Source organism: Pangasianodon hypophthalmus, chromosome 14, assembly GCF_027358585.1.
Source record: "Pangasianodon hypophthalmus isolate fPanHyp1 chromosome 14, fPanHyp1.pri, whole genome shotgun sequence".
NCBI lineage: Eukaryota > Metazoa > Chordata > Actinopteri > Siluriformes > Pangasiidae > Pangasianodon > Pangasianodon hypophthalmus.
The window spans coordinates 15,389,347-15,403,342 of record NC_069723.1 but is presented as its reverse complement, the minus strand read 5'-3'; the positions used below and the strand labels follow the sequence as shown (position 1 = coordinate 15,403,342).

Genomic DNA, 13,996 nt, shown 5'->3' with positions numbered 1-13,996 from the left:
CCTTAACTGTTCCCTGCAGTCATCTGGTGTACCCTCTCCCCCTCTTGTTCTGCATCTCTGCCAGGGTTTAATACTTGGCCTTCTTCCATTTAGCAAAAAAATTAACACAAACTTCTATTATTAGTCAGAGCGGAACAGCATTTTTTTTTCACTACGCTGCTTTTCATCGCTAAATATAGTTGACGAATGAGGCCTGGCAGGCATTTTGCCTGCAATTAAAGGATGGCGTGACTAGCAATCAGGCATGACTAGCGATCACGACATAAAAGAGCCATTGTGTGAGAGAATCTCTGCTATTGGTCGCTGCCTCGGCTGGTCAGCCACAAAATTTCATTTAACTATCTCTTTGAAAAGAGCCGAAGGAGGGAAAAAAAAAATACAGCAAGACACCAGTGTGTGCACATTTGGATGCATTTTAATGCAGTTTAATTAATGAGAAGAAAGGCAGAACTGTTTCTGATTACAGAGCTGAGTTTGTGTGTGTGTGTGTGTGTGTGTGTGTGTGTGTGTGTGTGTGTGTGTGTGTGTGTGTGTGTGTGTGCAGGCACATTTGTATGTTTGTATCTGTGTACATATAAGAGACATAAAAGTTTTGCATATAATATTTAACACAAATGAAGTTTGCGTGTATTTGCTCATGTGTAGTGCGAAAAGGGTCTGAAGATTTTTCTTTCACGTCTCCCGGCAGGAATCTACGCTCACGTCGAGAGGAACATTCTATTCCTTTTTTTTTTTTGTTTTTCCCCAGCATGAGTTGTTCTCTCTCAGACAAAGTGTTTTACCCACAACAGTGTGGGAGTAGGAGTGGAAGGACACTCGGTGGCTGAAAGTCCAAACACACACACACACACACACACACTCACGAGAGGTCACACCCCATTCCCGTATCCACCTTATCTGTCTCGTATAGCAGCCTGGCCAACATATGGTACCTGATCCTCTGGATATCTGCATGTATGTGTGTATGTGTGTGTGTGTGTGTGTGTGTGTGTGTGTGTGCGTGCACACGAGTATGTGCTGGGGCTCAGGACAGCAGGGTCTGTACCTGCTGAGGGGATCTGTGTAACACGTTCTCAGGTTCTCTGTAGCCATTAGCTGGATTGGTTACGGCTGTGTACACCTCTCCGTACGCACGGCACACCAGCTCTGTGGACTGCTTAAAGATCTGCTCTCTGGAAACAGTAAATCAGTAATCAGTTGTCAGTTTTACCAAATATTCATTGCTTTTTACATCGTGAGGACCTGATGTGGCATTAGTGTTATAAGAGGCAGGTAGATTTTAAATAAGAATCAGCAGCAATGCCACTTGAAATACAATGCTACACTAATCAGTGCAGCTCTTCAAACCAGTTAAATGTGGAGCAGAACACACTAAGTGCAATTTTACTTCCTTCTTTTTAATTTTGCTGCTTGCTGTGAGCATCATGCCCGTACTAAAGTACTTTTTTTTTACTATTTGCACTTTAATCAAGTACTGCTGAAATACGTGTACTCTTACCCAAGTAAATTTACAAGACAAAAAAGATACTTTTCACTACACACCTTTTCATTTTGACCTTCTAAGTGCTTGTTGAAAATCTCAAATGCCATGCAAATTTTCTCTTGCCCAGCATGCCCAAATCAGTTGTATTTTCACTTTGTTAAATTTGTTTTTAAAACATTAAATTATTATTATTAAACATTTATTAAATTATTAAATATTAGCTAACCAACAAGACAAGAGAAAGATCTACACAGTACCCACACTTTTACCTAAATTTCTGTACTTATTCCATCCATGAAAATGCGTGTTAGACTCATGCCATTGGATTTTTACTCTATCATCCAGTTGTTTACGTTGCGATTGAAATGTCACTGCCAGTCGTTATGCAATCTGATACACCCACACAGGTCATACTGAAAATCTGAATTTTTTTCTATACTTGAAGTGTAGTGAATTATATGTGATTATAGAATATAACTTTGATAATTTTTGTCCCAAATTTTCCCACTCACAAGTTAAACAGCGTATATGTGGACCATTAAGTTATCTTACTATTTTGAAAGTTACAGTATAAAAAGGTACTGCAATCAAACATACGAAGCAAAACAAGCCATTTACATTTACAGTATTTATGGAGAGCGACATACAGAAGTATACTCTGTTAAAAACAAATCTTCATGCTAATACAAATAGGCTAACACCATAAGTTAGTTAAGTTAGTGTGAAAGTTTAGTATAGCAAAGAAAACAAAACCATTTTTCAAAATTTCTAATAAGATTTAGTGCTCGTTTAGTTTAAAGGTGCTTAGTGAAGATATTTGCTGCATTTTCTACACTGTTTTTTCCTAAAGCACACTGAGATTTGGCAGCAAGATATCACCATGTGCAGAATCTACCCTCAGTACATGAGGCCAATCATAAGTGACTGTAAGGGTTGCTGTAGGTGATGCACCACGTACCAACTGTGCTAACTGTAAACAACATGAACTGATTTAAGCTGCTGGTTGAATAAGCATACATACAGTGTGTTAAACCGAGCACTGATGCACACTTAAGCAGAAAAGGCTAACAGTGCCACCTGCAGCTCCCTGAGAGCTTAGCTGTTGTAGTAAACATAAGAAAATACTGTGGCGTTTCAAATAAATGAGCAACTGAAAACAAATTTTCTGTACTTGCTATGTGCATGTATAAACAATTTTAAAAGTTTGGAAATGTATGTACTGAAATGCATAATGCTCATGTTTGTCCCTGGTTTGGAATAAACAATCCACCTCTAGTTAACTTTCACTGAAAGCCATGGAGAGTCAAGCCACATGTAGCGGTTATGTGTAGGCGAGCAAGACTCAGTGCTTGGAAGAGGTGGGAGAGAGAGAGAGAGAGAGAGAGAGAGAAATGGACCAGGGGATAATTAGCTGTGGTTGGCCCATCCACGATTCCATTTCCATTAATAGAGAACATTAACCTGAGGCACACTGAGTGCTCCTCGGCCCTGCTACATTTCCCAGTAACAATGTGACTCAGATAGTCTCTCTTTTTCTCCCTCAAAGAGCAACACCACACTCATGCTAAAAGCATACTCGTGCAGTGAAGGCGAGTGGGGAGGCGGAACAGATGCACATACAGTCTCTCTTGGTTACCAGACTATTTGGTGTCTATAGTGGGACTCAGTTTATGTGTAATACCAACAGAAATCCTTAAGTTTTTATGTAAACTCCTTGGACCAAAAAAAGAGTCTCATGATCCAATAGCCGCACTTTACTGAACAATGCTTATAAGCTGTGCTCCTGGATGAAAGTAAACAAGCATAAAAACAGCTCATCAAATGCTGGCCAGACTCTGAGGTTAACTTTTGTGCTTCGTGTCTAAGCAGAACACAACACTAAGCTATGTTCTAGGGCAGGGGTCGTCAACTGAAGGACTGAGTTCTGGATCCGGACCCAGCAACTATTTCAGAGGATCGAACCATGCAGTCAGAAAATACTGAAGCAGAATTGATCAATGTTCGAAAAGAAAAAAATTTGGAGGAAATGAACCTGTAGGAAAAAAATGCATCCTCTGGGAACGCTAGACACTTTGGCACACTTTGGCCTGGACCACAATCCTATAGAAATCCTATAAAAACGTTGAGGAATCATTTGGTACATCAATAAAGTGGAAACACCAAAATAAGTGCATGCGTCATTTCTTTGGTAATACTTGATTACGCCTGCCATAAAATCAGGACCAGGCCTGTCAGTTAAGCATGCTACCAGAGTCTTAAGAGATTTCCTGTCAGTTTTAGTCCACAATTCCACTCAGTGGGTGTAATTTAGCTGCAGTTTGTGGCCTATTTTGGTGTTTGACCTGCTGTTCTAAATAATCCCACAAGTTTTTCTTTTGGACTGAGGTTTGTTGACTTTTAAGGCCTGTCAGAGAGTTACAGTGTTCCATCATGCCCACTGACACACAATTGCCTTTTCACACAAAATCGTATTTTAATGTCAGTGTTGTGTTCTGCTTGGAAATGAAAGAAAAGTCTGGCCAGCAACTAATGATCTGGTTTTATACTAAATTATATTTATCCAGGTGTGCAACCTTTGACATTGTACAGTAAGGCAATGCTATTAGTGGACGTGATTTTCTGTCTGAGGAGCTAATCATTTCATAGTGCTGAAAACAGTACGAAAACCTGCTACAGAAGAGCATTGCTACAACTACGGACCTCCAGATGAAGTTCACAAATGCAAAGGTCTAACGTATTGTGCTGTAGGAAGAAGGAAAGGCTCACTTGATAGCTGCACTGAGGAGAAAGTTGAACTGAGGCATCACAAAGGTGTCAGGAGATGACAAGTAGCGATCAAACTGGACCTGTGCATGAAGAAAAAGGGTCACATCTAAATAAAATATACATGTGTGTGCATGTATTGGTGGATGAAATGGGATAAAATAAAGTAATGACAGAAGTGGAAGTTATAAAGTGGAGGTGGGGGGGATCTATGCGCGTCTGCGTGTGCGTATTAGGGGTGGGCGATATGACAATATGCTATCTCTATTGCAATAAATTATGTCATAATACACTGTTCAGAGACTACAGTAGGTATAACGTCAAAAGCATTCACTGGTACTCACAGATTAAAAGCTGCTTGGACATTTTTATCAATTGTTTCATTTTTCCTCCTCATCCTGAGCTTTTTTGTAGCATTTTTAATAAAGAAATCACTGCCTTACAGTTTATACAAGATTTTTATTGCAATGCTGCTGTTTTCTTTTACTGGTTTACTTTGCTAGCATACCTTGACACAACTAAATATTGTGTTACTATAGTGTGAGAATCATGATGTGATATATTAAACAGACTCACCATAGCTGCCTTCAGAGAGGAACCATCCATACTTGCGAGGTTGGATAGAGGACCCTGAACGAGACAGACACAATCGATGTTCAGACATTCAGCTCAAATCTGATTTTTTTTGGCAGATCTGATTTGTGCCGGAAAGATTTTCTCCAGTCTGAACTAAAGAATTGGATTTGAAACCACATACAAATGTGGCTTGAATTCGATTTGATAATAAGATTTCAGGAGTAAGTCTGCCTGGTGACATCAGATTTTATGTGGGGTTTTTTGGGGGTCATTCAGTGAATGCTATTCACTGATATGCTGATATTTGGATAACATGGACGGAAACCAAGAAACCAGGAAACCAGGAGGAAAGCAGGTCAGACGAAAACCATAGACTGTTTACATACAATCACTGGGCAAATTGGGACATAACTCTAGTGTCAGCAGAGAAACCAGTAACAGAAACAGCATACGCCACGCTCTTTAGTTCTGTTAGTTCAATTCTATTTTATTTGTATAGCTCGCAATTTTATTTGTAAGACATTCGACATTGTCATAAAGCAGCTTTACAGAAATCCAGATTTAGATTTAGATCCCTAATGAGCAAGCCAGAGGCGACAGTGACAAGAAAAAACTCCCTGTGACGACATGTGGAAGAAACCTTGAGAGGAACCAGACTAAAAAGAGAACGCATCCTCTATTGGATGACACCGGAAGAGATTAAAAAAAAAAGAAAAAGTCTGTTAGAACGAGTTTCAGTATTTGAATATAATTAAAGCATACGGCTGTAAGCAATTCTTCCACCATGCAGTGTTGTCTGTTGAACAGTAAACTTTGGTTGAACAGTTTTACTGGTTTAAAACCTGGTGCATTAATGCAGAATTCAGTTGCTGTGATGTGGTTACATGTCTGTATATATTGAGGATTTTACAATGGCTTTCAACACGCCAATCAGACTTTAGAACCGATACCATTCGTTTTATGATTGTATTTTCACAATATCTAGATTTTCAAAGGAATAAAAATCACCTTTTGGATGTTTAAGATCCCATGTTCTACATTTAATCACCTAGCTTCCTAACCTTCCACTGCCCCGCACTACTTTGTTACCATGACAACCAATGTGGCTACACGAGTAAATGTGACTATAATCCAAACACACCAATCGGTTTTGGTTACTTGTAATTTGCAATGCGTACATTAAATCCATGAAATAAATCAGATTTGCCCTGCCGTCTGAACATCGCCTAAACACTTCACTCATCAGCAAGAAGTCAAAACACGAAGAGCAGATCTACAGTTGACCAAAAGCCTCAAGAATAGAATGGACTATTTATTGGCAATTTGTAAATATAATCAATAATGAACCACAGATATATGGATTCAGTTACTGAAAGGCTCTAAAAGAATTAGTACCTACTGTAAGCCTGTAAGAAAAGAACAATAAAATGTCTTGCACAAATAAAATGTGCAGAAATTCTGATGAAATGACTTTTTCCAGCCAGATTCACAGAACATTTTTGCTGTTAGAAGTCTGAGTAATAGTGAACGGGAGGCACCAATAATTAATGCCAAGTGTTGACAGAGAAGCCACTGAAGCAGGAGGCGAGACAGTTGTGTTCTGCACTTGTGGACAGCAGGTGTCTTGAGACAGTTAGTCACCCTGCAGCCTCTCATGGGGGGAGTGGGCAGAGGACTGGCAAGGGAACGACCAGACTGCCCAACTGTGCCAAGGCCACTTTCTCTCTCCCTCACTCAGACTTTTTCTTTGCCTAGTGCCTTTGCCTAGCTCTTGCTCCACTTGAATTTTCTCTTTATATGGATAACAAGAACCTCTTTGCATCACTTATACTTCTGAATGGATTTAAATGGAGATCTGTAATAATTATTTGCACCAAGATACTAAACATGGACTGAAAATACCAAGCACATGGATGAATCATGTGACTTACTACACTGAGAGCTAGCAAAACGCTTCCTATTTTGTGCCTGCTGCATTTTTTTAATTAGGAAAGACCAGTGTGCGAGCCACGAAGGCCAATGACAACATTCCAACAGCACTGCCAACATTTCTGTCTCTCTTCCTAATTGCTTCTGAATGAAAGTGAATGTTTTTACGAACCATACTGGTTGTAATAAGTTACCGTAGCGTTGTTGAGTTCTCAAATCTTACTTCTCAGAAGGCAACAACTGTAGTATAGTAATCTATAGTAATCTATAGTAACAACTCATTCACAGAAGTTCAACATAATCTAATCTAATAATAAACACATTTTTTTAAAAATATTGTTATTTAATAATTAAAAATGTAATAGTTGGCAAACTGCTGTGGTTTAAAGTGCATTGATTCCTATAATAAATCATATTTATTTATCAAGGAATAAATCATATTTATTTAAATCGTATTTATAATCATATTTATTCCTAATTTATTTAAGATATGCTATTCTGTAGAATTCCAGTAGATTCTCATAGTTGACTATTGTTGAAAGTGGTTATCTTATCTAACATAATATTCACACCTGCCCTATTGTCAGAGTCAACCATACTGCACTCAACAGAATGTCAGCTTTATTATTTCTATTTCTACATTGCTCAGTATTTCACTTTGTCACACTGCCATATGTATGAAATAAATGTTAGATTGCTGTTTGAGCATCGGTGGTTGATGAAGAAATAAATCACCTGGGCTGTCATGAAAAGCAAAGTTTAATAAACATGAACCAAAGACCTCCCAGACTCTAGGGTAAAGTCTATTCTCAAATTTAGAACTAAGTATCAATCAACATGTGTGTGGCTACAATTTTGTTCCAAAAAAAAAAAAAAATCATCAAACTCCATCACTCCATCAAGACAAAGCAAGAGAGGAAATGTAACTTTATGTTTTTAGATGTATGATAAATGGGTGCATGTAGTCATTTATTTCTCTTTCCCTCCAGCCTTTACAATCTCAGGTCATTTCCTGAAGTCTTAAAAACTTGAGATGAAGACAGTGCTTTCAGATCTATTAATGAGAGCTTTACCACAGAGTAACCATGGGAACAAGGTGTAACGAGAGGCTATGTTAACAAAAGGGACTATTCCTGTAAAATGAGGAAAAACAATCAGGGAAAGAAAAAAAAAAACGCATCGTGAGCCGTGAGTGACTGGGATGAGCGCCAGTTGACAGTGCACTGATTACAGACAATATGAAGGCCATAAAGTGAGCTTTAAATATAATGAGGCAGAGAGAAGCTTTACTGCAACACACACTGCAAAAAAGCTTTTAAGCCTTCTCTATTCATATCTCTACGGTGTACCTGAAGAAAACAAGATGGGACGACTTTTTTTTTTTTTTAAACATACTGCTTTTTAGTGGCAGCATTGAAATACATTTGACTGATCATTTAGAAATGATAAAGAAACCATTATAAAGAAACATTACTGAGAATAAAAGCAGGAGTGGTTTATGAGGACGATAAGGACAGGAGTGGGTTTAATGCAGTGGAGGTTAGACTTTAATTCTTATGATCATGCACTGTATATACCTGTACTTGGAAATAAATTAATGATAAATCTTCCAATAAGTGCTATTTCCAGTGAAAGGACTATGTCTAAGGTGTCTCTTTAAGAAATGGTTTCAGTTCCAATCATGTCTTTTAGTAAGCTAATGTACTGGCTGTAGTTATCAGAATAATCATTCTAACTCTCGTCGTAGTCCAAAGTGCACTTTTAATAAAAGAAGTGAAGAGTGTATGTGAAATATAAAGAAAGAAAATAAGAATAAAACACAAAATAAAATAATAATAATTAAATTTTTTAAAAATATATTACTTCTTTATAGACAAGAGCTGAAAGTGCCACACTGAAATGGGAACTTATTAACACTTGTATGTTTTTTTCCCTCAAAAAATTAGAATTCTCAGATCATATAGGACCATTAACAAAATGTATTTGAATATCAACAAATGCAATTAGGCTCGTAGTGCACTTTTGGATTGTAAGCGTTATAATTAATGATAAAAGTATTGTACTGAATACTGATTTTGAATAGTGTAATGATAAAAGTTTTCTATGAGACTTTTTTTTACTTACAAATGTGCATATAAATGACAATACATACCACTTTAGGGTTAGCTAGCGATAACATTTAAATGGACTGAGCGGTAAAGGTGCACTTACCTGCTCAGTGCTGTGCTGCTGTACGCAGTTGTAAATGTAGCCGAGTCCTGCTCGTGTCAGTACGTAAGACGCCTGCTCATTGATCAGAGTGTCCAAATGAGCCTCGATCTAATACGCACACCAAAACACAAAGAAAACAAATCATTCACACACACATATGCGTCCTCTGTCATTATCTTTCATCAGCTGTATTACAGCCAGAGATTACAACAGCTTTCATACAAAGAAGGTCAGAAATTCTGCAGTATTGACACACACTGAAGGAGCTAATATACATTATTACATTGTGTTTACATCTTTTTTTCAATAGAGAAAGTACTGCCTGGAGCTTTTTGAGGAAAAAAGTAACAGTAGAAGTTAGTTGTGTACTGTCTAACGACACAAATTAACTTGTTTACTAAATTAGACTTTATTGTTAATAACAAGTCTATAGACAAAGAATATTAAGGAGTGTATATTATATTGTGGCAAGCTTTCTTTAATTTAAAAAAAAACCCTGAATACTCCACCTGTTGTTCAAATCTGTATTCATATTCATGTTATCTCCAAATATTGTATTTGTAGTTACTCTAGGGATGTATTGTTACATCCTCAGTGTATATACTGGTGAATGAAGAAATCTGATTCTTTAAATACATTATGGACACACCGTACCTGGAACTCGAGCATTTCTAGCCGTTTGTCTGTGAACTCAAAGAGGGCCAGAGTGGTTTTCATCATGTACAGAGAGTTCACCATGTAGGTGGCCATGTCCGCTGTGCCCAGGTTGCTGGCGGACACGGTGCAGAGCTGCAGCAGGGGGTCCAGGATGCACGATAACACCTGAGCACCACAACAGTATAACAGTAATGAAAATGGAAAATAGTAATGATGAAAATGCAGAGAAAAGAAGTAAAATAAAAATCAGACAATTAAGCATACAATTTCCCAATTGGTTAATTGGTGGATAATAATTGGACAAAATGGTGTTTTAACTGTGTTTGAAGTCCACAGCATTCTGCATTCACTGTCCTGCTGCTTAGTGTAGCATTACACTTTACATTTTGGAAGTTTCCAGTAAAAAGACACACACTGAACCATTGTTTATTTAAAACCGAGTCCTCCTCTGGCTGTGGAAATAAGTATACCACGCACACACAAGTTTTCAGAAAAACCTACCCTGTTTCACAAATGAGGCCTTAGATTAGCTGTCATTTTCTTTTCTGCTCCACATTTTTACCATTTCCACCATGTTATGTTTACTGTAATCGTTTCCTGTCTGTAAAAGCTCACACCACAGCTCTGCTAGCTCTTGGCACTTTTAGCCTATTGTAATCTGGCCTTCTGTTATGAAGGAGGATGATGAGAGGTTTATGACTTGTGGTGAAGCCTTTATATTTCTACTGTTGAAATCTTCTATAAACAGCAGATTGGGCTCGTAGTCTAGAGCTTGTTGAGTTCAGGGTCAGCTGATTTAGGGTCCTACAACACTGTTAAAGTTTTAGTCCTAAAAGAGCAATCTGCCCCTATGAAACAACAAGCTGAATCCAGGGCTGTGACATCTTTAGTGTGTTTTTAACCTGAGCAAAGTCAGCCTGGCGGGCATCTAGAGGGAGCACAGACGAGTCATGTGATGCGAGCACTTCCCTGAGGAGAGACAACGTTTGGGTAAGGGACGCAGTGGGGCCCAGGTCAGGAGGAGGCAGCTCCACCTGAATATATATACATACATGAGAGAGAGAGAGAGAGAGAGAGAGAGAGAAAGGGAGAGAGAGAGAAAGAAAATCAATATTTAATAATAGGTAGCAATAGGAAATAAGTACATCCATGATGGTGGTTTAATACTTAACACATTTGTCAAAGACAAAATGGCAAAAAAATTAAAACATCTCAAAAATACATTTTACATAGGATTTAAACCGGATTTAAATAGGATTTTAAATCCTATTATCCCACTAATAAGTCATACAGTATAACTGATCCAAAAAAATCCTGTTAGACATACTTCCTACTTTACTTTCCTATTTTCCTTAGTAACAAGTACAAAATAATCATACAATTCAAAACTTTTATCTTTTATTGAATTTTTATTTTACATATCAAATATTTTGCTCGCAGTATTACAACTCCTGTTTTGTTGTCTGTTTATTTGAAGAAGTTCTTGCAAAGAAAAATATACAGTTTGTAGGTTTATTGCCTAACATGAAAGAGCATGACATTTTCCAAACCTTTTGACCCAGTTTCCAAAGGATAAATATCTGATTTCATTTAATTGATTATTATTAGTATATTTTATATACAGTAAATACAGTATATTTAATATTACTGTGTCATTTCCACTAAGTGCCACTTGCCCTCTTCACACACTCAATATCTGCCTAACATGAGAGAGTGCAAAGAACCCTTCCAGTGCTTACTAATAAAAAGTGAGCTATTCTATCCATCTCTCCATGCCAGCCAGCCCTGCTTCTCTGAAGCATCTAATGGAGCTCATTAGCTCTGGCCAGCGTTCCTGGCACCTGCCACTGGCCCCTGATATGTAACCTCCCTGAGCCTGAACTTATTCAATTAGTGTGCTGCTAAGGTGACGATTCTCTCTGTAGAGTGGCGAGACCACCTTGTTGTTTCAATTGATCGACCTGTCGATGAAACCGCCTTCCGAGGAAGTCCGACCGTGTTCGCTGATATTTTGGTGGTAATTTAAGAGGCGCCGGTGTGAGGTTGCTGTTTTGTTGCCTGGTGTAATCATTTAAGCTGAGGCGTGTGGCCCTGCTGTTTACAAGGTACACGTTCTTCCGAGGTTATTGACCTCAGAGATTTAGCAATAACAGAAAAAAAGGATACTACAGGTCTTATGTAGCTGTGATTCAGAATTTACCTGCTACTGAATTCTATATGGCCTTTACTATTTTCATTTATGCAAAGCCCTGACATAATGTATATAACAATATTCCTTAATGATATTTAATTTTCCATTGAGTCCAAAGTGATCTACATGGAAAAAAATTATAGGATATATATATATATATATATATATATATATATATATATATATATATATATATATATATATATATATATATATATATATCGGAAGAAGGTTTATATATATATATATGATAATGCACATTAATGAAATAATCTATTCTGACTGGTCAGAATGTAATATATAGATATATTTTCTATAACATAAAATGGCAGTAATTCCAACAGCAAAGAATTATTGCTTACTGCTTATTATAATAATTTTAGCATTTCTATAATAGCAACTAATTCACAAGGACTTAGACATATTCTAAAAATAATAATAAATAGATCTTACAAATGTGATGGTAAAACTTACAAAACTTAGGAAAACCTATAATTGTTAATTTAGTTATTGGTGATGCTATCAGTTAGGCATTATTTATGGAAGGAGTCTTCAGTGTTAGTGATTTGTAACAGTCAGTATGTTTTCTGTCACTGGAAAGTTTTCATGACAAACGTCAAGCCTGACCTTTTTTTTTTTTTTTTTTTTTTTTTTTTAAATCTTATCAACTTGCACTAACTATTTGTAGCTGCTACAATGTAAGTGAACTAAAAACTTATAACGTCATATAAAGTTTCAGTGGCGAACTGCTTTGGCATATGAGAAATAATCAACTTTGGGACGGTAACTCAGTAACTCAGCTTGACGTCAGGCCATATCACATCACCCCGTCGTTGATTATTTTCCTGTAACTTGATACCACAAATTTTATTATTCATTACAGAAATCCTGAGCAAACATTAAAAGACACGATACCTACAAATCTGAAATTAAATATACTTATGGAGCTTCCTAATATCCTCATATTATTTTACCCACATTTATACTAAATATCTTATAAAGTCAGTTCCCCTCAAAACATTTTCGGATTCCATCGTTCTTCTTATTTTACAGCAGACATGGAACATGAACATTTACAGCAGACATGGAACATTTTCAAATCCCCCATCTCCCCTTCCCTTGATGTACCAACCATTTATGATGAAACTATATGTAAAAGGAGAAAACGTCATTATGAACAAGCCCTAATTAATCCCTGCAACTTATTTACCTTGTCCATGAGCCGGCTGGCATGAAGACTGAGGCTGTTGAAGAACATCTTCTTACTGAGCACGTGCATCTCCTCTATAGTAATCAATAAAGACGCAACACTTGTGCCAATGATTCCACTGAGAGCAAATGAGAAAGAAACAGTGTGAGATTATTTGTCTAGCATTTTAAGTGCTCATTCATCAGTGGGTAATCCCTCTGTACCTGATGGTGTGATGGTAGAACTTGAGCAAGTTTGAGAGTTTGTAGAGAAGCACAGATCCTGGTTCGGCCACAATCACCTGCTCAATCCTCACCTGCACGAAACACAGGAAGCCAAGAGCATTATGAAAGAGTCGAGTAAGAAATAAAACACGATGGGGCGTGCTGTTGTAGGAAAAAAAAAAAAAATCAAAGACAGGGTAATGTGATGCAGCACAACATGAAGCGCACATTCCTACATGTTTTATTCCACTTATACCACAGCATCTGCAAACTGTAAAGAATTAAAAAGTAAAGAATTACCCATCATAATTTATTTGTTTAAAGGTACCTTTAACATTGTGGAATGTCTGCAAAACAAGTTCCCATTATCCCATTATAACAGCTTTAAACAGTCCCTCCCTCACCAGGTAATAAGATAAAAATACTGCTTGTTATTTATCCGAGAAACTGCAAAGAACAAAGTCCTGAAGACTTTCCTGTCAGAAAATCTAGTTACCTTTACCTCTGACTGTTACAAAGTTCTGACACTGGAGACTCCTTCCATAAATGTTAATTAAACATCTTCTCACAGATAATCTCACCATATTAACACTTGTAAAAAAAATTTAAAATCTGTTTATGCAGAGAGTCTGCCATACAATTCCCAGTGTAAGTTGTTACTATAGACATGATAACGTAATCAAAACGAGTGTATTAACATAAGCCTTGCAGCTGGAGCTACTATCAGAAGCGGGTATTGTAATATGGGCAGCAATACATTCTGAAGTGATCAT

General features: G+C 37.3%; 1 protein-coding gene across 1 annotated transcript in view; it reads right to left on the bottom strand.

Annotated features, from left to right (window-relative positions):
- Window positions 1–395: 395 nt before the first annotated feature.
- The window catches only part of cog6 (component of oligomeric golgi complex 6), a 37,582-nt gene continuing 23,981 nt past the window's right edge, over window positions 396–13,996 (bottom strand). Inside the window, exons 12-19 of the mRNA XM_026935071.3 lie at window positions 13,224–13,315; window positions 13,021–13,138; window positions 10,522–10,653; window positions 9,617–9,784; window positions 8,963–9,070; window positions 4,823–4,876; window positions 4,250–4,329; window positions 396–1,172 (exon numbers count right to left, since the gene is read on the bottom strand). Coding sequence (XP_026790872.2) covers window positions 1,025–1,172; window positions 4,250–4,329; window positions 4,823–4,876; window positions 8,963–9,070; window positions 9,617–9,784; window positions 10,522–10,653; window positions 13,021–13,138; window positions 13,224–13,315 — 900 coding nt within the window. The 3' untranslated portion in view covers window positions 396–1,024. The remainder of the gene's footprint in view (window positions 1,173–4,249; window positions 4,330–4,822; window positions 4,877–8,962; window positions 9,071–9,616; window positions 9,785–10,521; window positions 10,654–13,020; window positions 13,139–13,223; window positions 13,316–13,996) is intronic.